The sequence below is a fragment of the Larimichthys crocea genome, chromosome I (assembly GCF_000972845.2).
Source record: "Larimichthys crocea isolate SSNF chromosome I, L_crocea_2.0, whole genome shotgun sequence".
NCBI lineage: Eukaryota > Metazoa > Chordata > Actinopteri > Sciaenidae > Larimichthys > Larimichthys crocea.
In genome coordinates, this window is record NC_040011.1 from 7,431,286 (window position 1) to 7,443,233 (window position 11,948).

At 40.5% G+C, this 11,948-nt stretch overlaps 1 protein-coding gene and 1 long non-coding RNA gene across 2 annotated transcripts; one reads left to right on the plus strand and one right to left on the minus strand.

Annotated features, from left to right (window-relative positions):
- The first annotated feature begins 2,033 nt into the window (after positions 1-2,033).
- LOC104937985 (uncharacterized) lies at positions 2,034-7,264 on the plus strand. Its single transcript, XM_027278959.1, has 4 exons — positions 2,034-2,216; positions 3,014-3,121; positions 3,564-6,830; positions 7,215-7,264. The coding sequence occupies exons 2-4, from the start codon at positions 3,022-3,024 to the stop codon at positions 7,262-7,264; spliced, it is 3,417 nt and encodes a 1,138-aa protein (XP_027134760.1). The 5' UTR covers positions 2,034-2,216; positions 3,014-3,021.
- Positions 7,265-9,411: 2,147 nt separating this feature from the next.
- LOC113746995 (uncharacterized) lies at positions 9,412-9,975 on the minus strand. The gene is made up of 2 exons (XR_003463276.1): positions 9,820-9,975; positions 9,412-9,550 (listed from the first exon to the last, which is right to left on the minus strand). It is a non-coding gene; the product is annotated as an uncharacterized LOC113746995 (long non-coding RNA).
- Positions 9,976-11,948: the final 1,973 nt, after the last annotated feature.

Consider the following 11,948-nt stretch of genomic DNA (forward strand, 5'->3'; position numbering starts at 1 on the left):
AGAACAAATAAACAAAGAATTCCGTCATACTATAGTTCACATTGTACAATAGTAACATAGCGCCAGCTTAGTTACATGATAGTATAATAAGCATCAAAAAGGGAAAAGCAAAAATCAAACTTAGATGTGACAGACTTGTAATCTTACATATAAATAAAGTTAGAATTATAACTGTTGTGACAGGTTACTGGTTAAAAAATCTGCATGAATACTCATTATAGATAGACATTTTTTATTAGTAATTAACTTAAGAGGCTTAAAATAATAATCTACTTCAATCAAAATTAGCTCAAATGATGGTGATAAATCTTGAAATTTACATTTATGGATCTGTGGGAGTAAACAAACCAAGAGAAAGACAGACATGGAGCAGGGAGTGGGGTTGGTCTGGGCAAATCCTAAGGAAGCCCAAATCCAGAGTAACCAGACATACTAAACCCACTTGGATAGAGCTGGAGAAGGAGGCTCAGGACTGGATGGAGAAGAGTTGTGGATGACCTGGAGCTCCGTTAGGACAGAAAGTCAACTCAAGACATTTTTTGACTAATTGAATCAACTTCAATCAAAAATAGCTTGAACCAGCAAATAAAAACGTACAATTCTATTTTCTACATTGTAGAAACACAGAAGACGTCTAAACTATGAACTAACAAATGGAAACTAAGAAAAACATGTTTCATATTTTAGATGATGAAGCTTTGCACACTCTTTATTCTGAGGTCGTCACCTGGTTTTCCATGAACAGATGTGCCTTGTCAGATTTTAATTCGTGGAGTTTCTTCCTCTGCCAAGAAGAAATCTCACATGCTGAGGCGATATGTCTGGAGCTGTAGTAAGAGCTACAATCCTGGATGTCGTGAAACAAAAGAAGTAAAACTTTCTGACTGAAAGGAAAATAATCCCATGAACAAGATGAATCACAGACACAGAGATACTTTAAAATGTGTCAAAGAAGCCACAGGACAGACAGAGTGATGGACATGTTGGTTGGTTTAACGTGTGAGCTGCAGGGACTGGGCCTAGTATTTCATTAAAATCATTAAAAAAATGAACCTTGCACCTGAAGCAGTTCAATGACCAATGTTTTTATTGTGTCCACAAAGATTTATGGTTAACATAATTATTGTGCAGATAAAGATGTTGTTCTGCTGATTGGTTTTAGCCTTGCTGGCATCACTTTGGTCAGACAACACAGACTGTCTACTGTCTTTGAAGCTCAGTTTGGTGGTTCTGGTTGTCTCTATCTTGTTCGTCCATGTGTTGCTTCATTTTAAGATGAAGTGCATTTTAAGTAGCCTGCGTTTATTTATTAATTAAAATTACAGTTTTTGATTTTAAATTTTATAAAGGAAATGTTTATTTACACGTCTTTATTGTGTGGGGAAAAACACTGTAATTCTGTAATTATCAGACCGCCATTACATTTTTCATCTCGCGCAGCAGCAGCTCGCACACCCCACTTTGGGAATCCCTGCGTTAAACTAACATGGTAAACATAAAAAGAAACATCACCATCAACATGTTACCATTGTGAGCATCAGTCTACAGGTCACACCATTTCTGAGAAATGGACCTGATTCTCTTTTGCACCTCCTTCTGTCAATGAATAAAGATCAGGTGGAGTTTGTCCCTCCGAGACAACATAAAGGAAGAAACCATAGAACACCGTCAGAGGATCACACACCTTTCTACTGTAAGTACAGTTATGCTGTTTTGTTGTTTCACAGCTCAGCTCCAGGGTCCTGTTCTCAGCACACACACATAGTCTGACTGTAAAGCTGCTTCTCAACTAATAAAGACACTAATACTAATAATGTTTTTAAAAGTTAAAATAGTTTGAATCTCCCAAGTCATTTCTCTCTAATGGTTCAGTGTTTTTTGACATGGCTTTGTTATAATATACTGTTCAGAATAGGAAGTTTACATTTGATGTTGTGTTTTAATGTGATTTGTGTGTGTGGTGCTTTGGGTTTGTAATGTAACAAGAGTGAAAATATAAGTAAGATAATGTGTGAAGATGTGCAATGACTAAAACTCTTAAATACTTTTTTAAATTCAGGATCAAAAGCTGAAACTTGACTGTGTGAAAAAGGAAAAGAGACAAGGCAGAAAACACCGACACGTGGTAAAACACAGCCCAAGTCTTCACCAAGGCGGCGGAGGGTCTATCAAGGACGCAGGAAGTTGATGAGGATAAGGGCGGGGATGAGCACATGGTGAGTCAGCAGTTTTACTCTGTGCTATCAGTTTTAGAAAACCCAGTGTAAATAAATTGATTGGATACTAAGAATCATGTGATCTTGATATTTTGTTTTATTGGAAAAGAATGGAAATGGGTGGTAACAATGTTTGGCTCTGTGATTGTAAAAGACGATGTTTCAAGCTGAGAAATCAGTTCCCTTCATCAACAGACTCGGGTTTTGTTTTCTGTGAAGAGAATCAAACTCTACGTTTCACCACAGTGCCTGATCCTGTCTGAATGTTTATCGAGACAGAACTATTCTGAAGTGACTCACAGCTCAGATACTATTTAAACCTGTTTCTTATTAATCCGTTCGGAAGTTATTTAATGCTTTGTAGAACATGTCATAACACTGTATTGACGCTATGGGATAATAATAATAATCCCAATAATTTCTCCCCTGAGAGCTGGATTAGATTTTTTAAAAAAGTCCATTATTAAAGCTGCAAGCGGCGTTGAACGGGCCCTCGCACATGTGCGCACGTTGGCATGTGGCCCCGCCCCTCCCACACAGAAAACCCAAAACTCTTGATTTTGATAACTTTTCGTTGTTTGGCGCTCAGGCCCTAATAACTGCTTTAAAAGCTCAATTAAACTGTGTTAGTTGTTTCATATTAAAGTTACCTGTAAATAAATGAAATATTTTTTTCAGGAAAAATAAAAGTGATGTTAGCAAATACTTTCAAACATCACACAGACAAATAACAGGTTGGACAGCAGAAGAGTCAGACAAGTGAACTAACAAGCTGTTGTCCATTTTGTCCAGTTCAGACTGAGCAATGGACTCAGAAGTCAGCGGGACGATGGAGGTGACGGCGCTCGGCCGACCTTTCAGTGTCGGGATGTTGTACGACTGCCGCAAAGATTCCCTCGTCCCTGGTAAGGATTCACATTTAAAGATATGTCAGCACCACAACCAATATTATTTAAAAGACAAACAAACAATTTAATCAAAGATCCTTTTGCTCTTTTTTTATCAGTTTCATTCAGTTTATATCAGAGTCATGAAAATCTTTTAAGTATTACTGTTGTTATCACTCACTGGTAGCTATGTCATGCTGAAAAGTATTTTACTTTCCTGGTTTGTTAAAATAAACAGAGGAGGGACAACTATACAATGAGCATGAATTCAAAGATTAAATATTGCATTCGAAAAAAAGAACAGCATCATCTTTAATCTGACACAATATTCTTGATGTTCTTGAGAGACTTCTTTCCACTGAAGAAATAACCCACAAATAACCAACAGTGCCTTTGACACACTTCACTCCTGTTTGGCTGGTTCTGGAAGCTGAACTTGATTTTGCTTCTTCTTTTGTAGGAATGACATTGTGGGACCATGATGACCTGATAAAACATGTACGAGAAAGACCGCAGAACTATAATGATTTTGAGATAGTTGCATCTGAATCTATTGAGGGCAAATCTAAAGCACTGAATGTTGATGCATCACTTAAAGCAAGTTTCCTGGGTGGACTCGTACAAGTTGACGGATCGGCCAAATACCTGAACGATAGTAAGAGTTCCAAAAATCAGGCCAGAGTAACACTGAAGTACAAAGCTACCACAAAGGTCCAGGAACTATCAATGAACCATCTTGGAAGAGGCAACGTGAAGCATCCGTATGTCTTTGATAAAGGATTAGCAACACATGTAGTCACAGCTGTTCTTTATGGGGCACAAGCCTTCTTTGTCTTTGACCGTGAGGTGTCTGAACAGGAAGATCATCAAGACATTGAAGGAAACTTGAAGGTGATGATCGAGAAAATTCCCTGTCTTAAGATAGAGGGTGAAGGTTCACTGAAAATGGAAGACAAGGACAGAGCAAGTGTTGAGAAATTCTCCTGCAGATTCTATGGAGACTTTTCCCTTCAGAAACCTCCTACATCCTTTCAGGATGCAATACAAGTCTACCAAAGTCTGCCAAAATTGCTGGGAGCCAACGGAGAAAACGCTGTACCAATGAAGGTCTGGCTGCTGCCACTGACATGTTTGGATTCTTCAGCTGCTAAACTCGTCCGTCAGATCAGTATAAGATTAGTTCAAGCATCCCAGAGTGTCCTGGAGGACTTCAGTGAGCTGGAAATGAGGTGTAACGATGCACTGAACACCAACACTGCACAGCAGTTCCCACAGATTAGCAACAAACTTAAAACTTTTAGAGAGATGTGCTCTGAGTTCAAACTGGAATTCCAACAAACCTTGGCAAAGAAACTTCCGTCAATCCGAGGAGGAGGAGAAGAAGAAGCTGTGCTCGCAGAGATCCTGAAGAAGAGACATTCTTCTCCTTTCAACAGCAAAGATCTGAATGAGTGGATGGGCTGTAAAGAGAGAGAAATGTACACTTTAAAATCTTTAACCAGCATGATGAAGAACACCAAGATCGTCCCATCTCAAAATCACCTGCACAGAGAAATTCTCGGTGCTGAACATGCTGTGTGTTTTGTCTTCACCTCACTGGGAAGTGTTGAACCGTACCTGTCAACTTTATCAAACTACTTACAACAAACAGCCACACCAGACGAAACTCAAGATTCACATACTCGAGATGTAGAGAAGGAACAATGGTACGCCTCAAAAGAAACAGCAGATACAATGAGGCATAAAGCAAAGCTCTTCAGTGATTTTGCAGAGGCCAACCGGAAGAACAAGAACATGAAGTTCCTGACAGTGGGATTAACAAATGAGACACAGAAAGGTTCGAGCATCTGCCTTTATAAAGACGGCTTTGCTGTCAATGAGAACTTTGAACCACCTTCAAAGCCTGAAACAGTAACAGTAAGTGACATCAACCACAACAGCGTGACACTGAAGATTTCTCCACCCAGATTTGGAGCAGAGAACATCACCTCATACTGTACCGAGTACTGTGTGAGCGCAGAGGATGGATGGCAACAAAAGACAGTATCAAAAGCTGAAGAAGTCACAGTGAGAGATCTGAGTCCTAACACAGAGTATCTGTTCAGATGCAGAGCAGTGACCTCAGAAGGTGTTGGGCCAGACAATGAAGTCAGTGGTTCCATTAAAACTTTACCTTGCAGCCCTCCTGGAAAACCACAAGTTGAATCAAACTCAAGTGAGATATTAGTTAGCTGGAAGAAACCTGCTGAGCTTGGACAAGATGTCCAGACTTTGAGATACATCGTGGAGTCTGCAAAAACAGACAACGGGATGAAAGAGGAAGATCTCCAGTGGAAGCAAATGACGTCTGAGGCTGAAAAGGCGATCATTGCAGGACTTCAGGCAGAGACACAATATGTTGTCAGGGTCAGATGTGATTGTGGTGACGCTGGCAGAAGCAAGGAAAGCATCTCTGTTAATGTCTGCACAACAAAACTTAACCTTCTCACAGAATCACTCAAAAGTACAAGTGAAAGGATCAATTCTGGATCCCCTTCAGTTTACAAACTGCCTGTGAAAGAAGAAGACACGCACATAGATGGATGCCGAAAATACAATTTTGGCAAAGAAAGCACGAGACAAAGTCGAACGATTATACTTTTAGGAGCGACCGGATCTGGACAGTCCACTTTGATCAATGCAATGATCAACTACATTGTCGGTGTAGAGTGGAACGACAATGTCAGATTCAAATTAATTGATGAGGATCAGTCGAGATCACAGACTTCTGCAGTCACTGTGTACAAAATCAACCACCAGGATGGTTTTAAAATAGATCACTCACTGACCATTGTTGACACTCCAGGTTGTGGACGTGCAAGAGGCATTAAAAGAGACAGGAAGATCACAGAACAGCTGCATGAATTTCTCTGTGCTCAGCACGGTCTCAGAGAAATAGACGCTGTGTGTTTTGTAGCTCAGGCTGCTTTAGCACAACTCACACCAACACATAAATCTGTGTTTGACTTGGTGCTCTCCATCTTTGGTAAAGATTTGGCAGAAAACATCAGGGTTATGGTGACGTTTGCAGATGGGCAACGTCCACCAGTTCTAGAGGCCTTCAATGCTTCAGGTGTCACATGTCCTAAAACAAAAGACGGACTGCCAGTTCACTTCAAATTCAATAATTCAGCCTTGTTTGCAGACAACAAATCATCTGCAGCAGGCAGCATGAGTGAGGATGAAGAAGATGGAGGCTTTGATCAGATGTTTTGGAACATGGGAACAAAAAGCATGAAGAGGTTCTTCGATGCTTTCGCTGAAATAAAAACCAAACCAATGAAAATGGAGGTTCTCAAAGACATACAGCAGTTCGAGGATTCAATTAAAAAGTTGGAGCCACAGGACGGAGATTTAGAAGAGCTGAAAGAAAAGTTCCTTAGAGCTACAGTAACAAAGAGCTCTGTTCAGGCACTGATTGAAAATCTGATGCATGAATGTAAACATGAGCTTGTTGAGATGGCGAAACTGATGAAGACGTGTTCCAAGTGTCTGATAAGACTCAAAAAGAAAACACTGAAGGCCGATCTTCTCTCCGCTTCAGAATACATTGACTTCCTGATTGAGGGAGAGCAATCAGAAGCCAAGCCAGGCTGGAAGAAACGAGTTAAGTTCCTGATAAAGATGAGAGGTGATGATGGTGATGGTGATGATGATGGTGATGATGATGATGATGATGATGGTAATGATGATGATGAAGATGATGGTGATGATGAAGATGATGGTGCTGATGATGATGGTAATGATGCTGATTGATGATGATGAAGATGATGGATGATGATGATGAAGCTGATGGATGATGATGATGATGATGATGAAGTCATCCTCATGATGAGAAGAAGTTGACAACATACTTAAAGCTCGAAGTTTATGTCATCATCTTCAGATTTTGAGATGATGTGATGAAGATGATGATGAAGATGATGATGATGATGATAGAGATGAGGCTGAAAAACATTAGTTTTCTTCGTGATAAAGATGTTGATGAAGATGATGATGACATGATTAATCCCTCTTGGGGAATGTTTCACCGTTGTTGTTCCCTTCTTTACACACATGCTCGACCGAACAGGACCTTCAGACACAGTGATGGACAAGAGGGCCATGGTCATGGGCACTTGAAAAAAGCCCCCACACACGGAGCTACACGCCCTTAAAGTGTATTAAAAAAAATAAGTATCTAGCTAAAATATACAGCTTCATAGTAATCATGAATCTTTTATTAAGACTAAGTTAAAATCAAGAGCATAAGAAGACCTAAGAGATCCGTCGTGATAATAAAGAACAAACAGGACAGAGAGTGATGTGTTGAGACCAAGACTTAAAGTACGACAGAGAAAATCAAGTATAAATGTGAGACGTGAGATGAAGACGCTTACAGCTTTCAGACCACTGAGCACACTTTGTGCTGGAGCCAGTAACTCATAACACATACACACACCATTAGATACTAATATTCAACACGCCTGAACATGCAGTTTGATGATTTTATGTGTTTGTATTTTTACATAAAGCTTGAAATCTGTTTTAATGTTTTATTTACTGTTGAGTTTATTTAGTTGAGACAAAGACAATCTGAATCATTAGGTCTGATATTGATGTGTACTGACTTATATTTGACTGTCCTGTGGGCTGATATGATGGCTCCCACTGAAGGATGGATAAATCATGAAATAATAACCAGTAAATAATTGTTATGATTATTAGTGTTGTCTGTTGTCCTTTGACGTGTCAGTGTCGCCTTCTTTGCCTTCAGAGCTGTTAAAGATTAAATCAGTAGTTCCCAAACAATTCGTTGGTTTGTGTCACATTTCAGATGTCTGTGTGTCAGTTTCACCAAAGAAACATTTTTCAATGAAAGTTCTGACATAGTTTTTTTTTTAAAGTATTCCAGTCAAACACATGAATATTTGTGGATGAAAAGTTGTTTTTTCTTCTTTTTTCTCCCATTAATCATCTAACAACCTCCTCATAAGAGTGATTTTTGGTTGTAACTTTTTTTAAAGATAATTTTTTTGGCCTTTAATGATAGTACAGCTGAAGTAAACAGGAAGCAGGGGGCAGGAGAGGGGAAATGATACGCCGTAAAGGGCCGTTTGCTACTTACCGACCGCCCGTTGTAACTTTCTTAGTCCTGCTTTTTGTTTCTAGTGCTTAGTTTAGTGTGTAGTATTGTCTAGCCTCCAGCTTTTAGGAGATTTTTGTTTGTTACTGTTCTTCTTGTAGTGGTTTTAGTTAATGTTTTGTAGCTTTTTGATTTTCCTACTTGAGAGTGATTTTGATTTTGATGTTTTGCATAACCGATAGAGTTTTTCCTCTTTAGTGTTTTTCGTTATGTTTAGTTTGGCCTCGTGCTCTCTCAGAGATTCTGTAAGGTAGGTTTTCACAGCCTTTTGTTTCGCCTCACTCTGTCGAGAGGTTTTGTTTCCTTTATTAAAACTGCTCACAGACACTTCTGATTCTGAGTCCTGTTTAGTTCCGCCTGACAGATTCCTGCTGAAGACAATGTTGGTAAAGACATTGATGAGAGTATTACTCCTCTTAGGGAATTTATTGACTCTGTGTGTGTGTTATATATATTATATATATATATATATATATATATATATTATATATATATATATATATATATATATATATATTATTTTCTATTGTTATATTCTGAATACTTCATTTTATTATCTTTCTTATATTTAGAGAATTGACATGCACCAACAACACCAGAACAAATTCCTTGTATGTGTAAAAAACGTACGTGGAGCCTCTATTCTCAGAGACCAAGACTTAAATTAATTAAAACTTGTGTGCAGTAAACCTGAAGAGTGAAAATGTGGCTGCCTTATATTTTCGAAATACAGTCGTCCCTCGCTATAACGTGGTTCACTTTTCGCGGATTTTTTTAGTGTAATTTTGCATGTTATTTTTTACAGCGTACTGTACAGTATGAACGCGCATTGTGTTCTGCGTCCTGATTAACTAAGGGAGTACTGTACAAAATGTGTGTAAAAAGGTGTATAAAAGTGTGTGGTTAGGGGTTTTACGGCCATGTATAATAATTGTAAAACTTACTTCGCGGATTTCGTTAATTGAGGGTTATTTTTAGAACGTATCCCCCGCGATAAACGAGGGACCACTGTATTGTTAAAATAACAGACTGGAAGCCGTCATGATGGATCTGTACCATCAGGACTTTGAACACTTTCCACTGTTCATAAATAAAACTACATCAGGGCATCTCGGGTGGAGGTGATGACGAACGAAGCAGCTGCTGTTGTGCAACAATAATTGAACTTTATTACAAAATGACACGACGATCATAAAAAAACTGACTGTGGACACAAACTCGTCACCTTCAGACAAAAACATGCAGAATTTTCTTCAGACGCTACGAGTCGACAAAAACAAGCGCTGAAAGGAAACAAAACAGATTGAGGGTGACACGTTCAGTTTTGAACTCAATTACTGGACCATTTGTTGACTGGCGTACTTAATTAATTAAACGTTTTGATAACAAAGTTAATAACTGCAAGCTGTTGGTGGTGATAAAACCAAGCAGAACTTTTTGGACTAATCTCTTCATGTTGTGCTTCATCCTGTTGGCTGCTTTCTTTGTCGGACACAAGCATCATTTTTTAATCAATGAGGCGTTCGCTGCCCAACCTCTGTATTCCCATCACCTGTTGTCACTGGAACGCAGGAGCCAATCGTTTCTCTCCGAGATGCGCGGCGATGTGTCGTCGCAGGTGGCTGCCGGAGATGAAGGTTTTGCCGCAGTACGAACACCTGAACTGTTTGCAGTCGGTGTGGACGCTCAGTGGACCTTCAGCGACCCCGACTGGGCGAAGCGTTTCTCTCCGGTGTGGACACTCTGGTGGCGTTTTAGGTTGCTGGAGTCGAGAGCGTTTGCCGCAGCGGCGCGCAGACGACTTCTCCCCCGTGCATGTGGACTCTCATGTGCGTCTTCAGGTTCTTCAGGCAGGCCAGAGTTTTACCGCAGAAGTTACAGACAAACGTCTTCCCACCGCCGTCATCCCGGCCGTGACTCCCAGACGCCCTGTTGACGCCTTCCTGATTTCTCCACCTGTCCCTTTGATGAAAGCGTTTTGTCTCTCCGTCACGTCTTTCCTCACGGAAAGCTGCAACTCGTCCGTGGGAAACGGCGCCATCTGCTGGCTGTTCTGATAACTGCAGGCTGCTGCCGCTCTGCTGCAGGCGGAGTCACCAAGTACCCTGGTCCCCTGGCGTGCCTCAACGTTGAGCCACGCCCACATTGAGCCACGCCCCAACGCTTGACTCCTTTCCGGGGGCCATCTGGTGGTGGACTATGAACTGCAAGTGGCCGCTCTGTGGACCGCTAAAGAATATTGTGCGCAGACGAAGACGACATAAGACAGTTTGCAAAATCTTTTTTTTGTTTTGACGTGCTATTTTGTGAATATGTGACAGGCAAGGGGCAAGGAAGTAACAATTTTATTTCTGAAACAGGTTAAGCTCTGTATGTATTTGCGTTCTACACTGTAGTCAAGCCAGTAGCTCCCAAATTGCAAATGCAGATAGATTACAGACTGCAAATGACGTAGATGATTGAGAAAGTGCAGCACTAAACTACTACAGAATGTGGAAAAGTCCAGTTTTCAAAACAAACGAGCACTGCCTAAATTTCATTAAAAAGCTGTGTCTCATTAAACAAGTGTTGTACTATGCTCCTACACCCATTTTTAATATGAGAATTTAGCTTAATAGCTTCGCGTGGTGTGTGACAACCCTGTTTGTTGTTGAGCCATTTCTCTTCCTTTTCAACATGAGGCATCTGCACTGAAGTTATGGACCGCGACATTTGCAGGCATTTTCTGCTTTTGAAGTGTATGGCTACTGTCTGTGTCTTTTGTTTCCTGTTTACTCCTCTTTTTTTTTGAAGTTCAATGTTCAGTGTTCAGTGTGTTCAACTAAGGAATAAATATATGCACTAATGTAACACCTGAAATCTCCCAGTGTATATATTTTTCTTTTTTTTTTAAACAATTACACAAATAAATATATTTTAATTTTATATATATATATATATATAATATATATATATATATATATATTAATTTTATTATTTATATTATATTATATTATATTATATTATACTATACACGAATTAAAAATTATTTACACAGAGCGGCCACTTGCGTTCATAGTCTCCCGCCACCAGATGGCCCCCGGAAAGGAGTCAAGCGTTGGGGGCGTGGCTCAATGTGGGCGTGGCTCAACGTTGAGGCACGCCTCGATCTGCGGGCTGCAGCCAGGGGCTTCTCGGAGTCACCGCCGGGGTCCTCACTCAGAGGATTCTAGGTCTGAGGGCGCCGACCTCTGGACGGTGTTCAGGCTTTTCTGGACGGACATGGAGGTGGAGCTGACTTCCCCGCTCACCCACGACTGACTTGAACTCGAACCGACGCCTTCGTCTGCTACTCTTCCTGTTTAGTTGGCGGGAGCGGAGCTTCTGCCTCTGTCGTCTGTCCATCAACAGCACAACCAAAGTCCTCTGAGGGAAAGAAAAGAAGAATGTAAAAGATTATATTATCTGAGTGTGTCTGCAAGGCTCCATACTTTTATCCTACTATTCCAGGAATGTTTGCGCACTACTCCTCCCTCCTCCCACACTTATACTTTTGGCGGGAGACGCAATGCAGAGGAGAAATTTCCCAAAGGAGCACGGGGCACCTGTTCTTACTCTCTGTCCCCAGGTCACATTTTTTAACTTCACACACTGAAATTCAGCATTCACATGGTCGACAAGATGGGATGCTCATGGTCATTG

Bases quoted from the DNA above. Each gene is read 5' to 3' on its own strand.
- LOC104937985 (XM_027278959.1), top strand. From the start codon at position 3,022: ATGGACTCAGAAGTCAGCGGGACGATGGAGGTGACGGCGCTCGGCCGA. The intron at 3,122-3,563 runs GTAAGGATTCAC...CTTCTTTTGTAG, and splicing joins CAAAGATTCCCTCGTCCCTG to GAATGACATTGTGGGACCAT. The intron at 6,831-7,214 runs ATGATGATGAAG...TCGACCGAACAG, and splicing joins TGATGATGATGATGGTAATG to GACCTTCAGACACAGTGATG.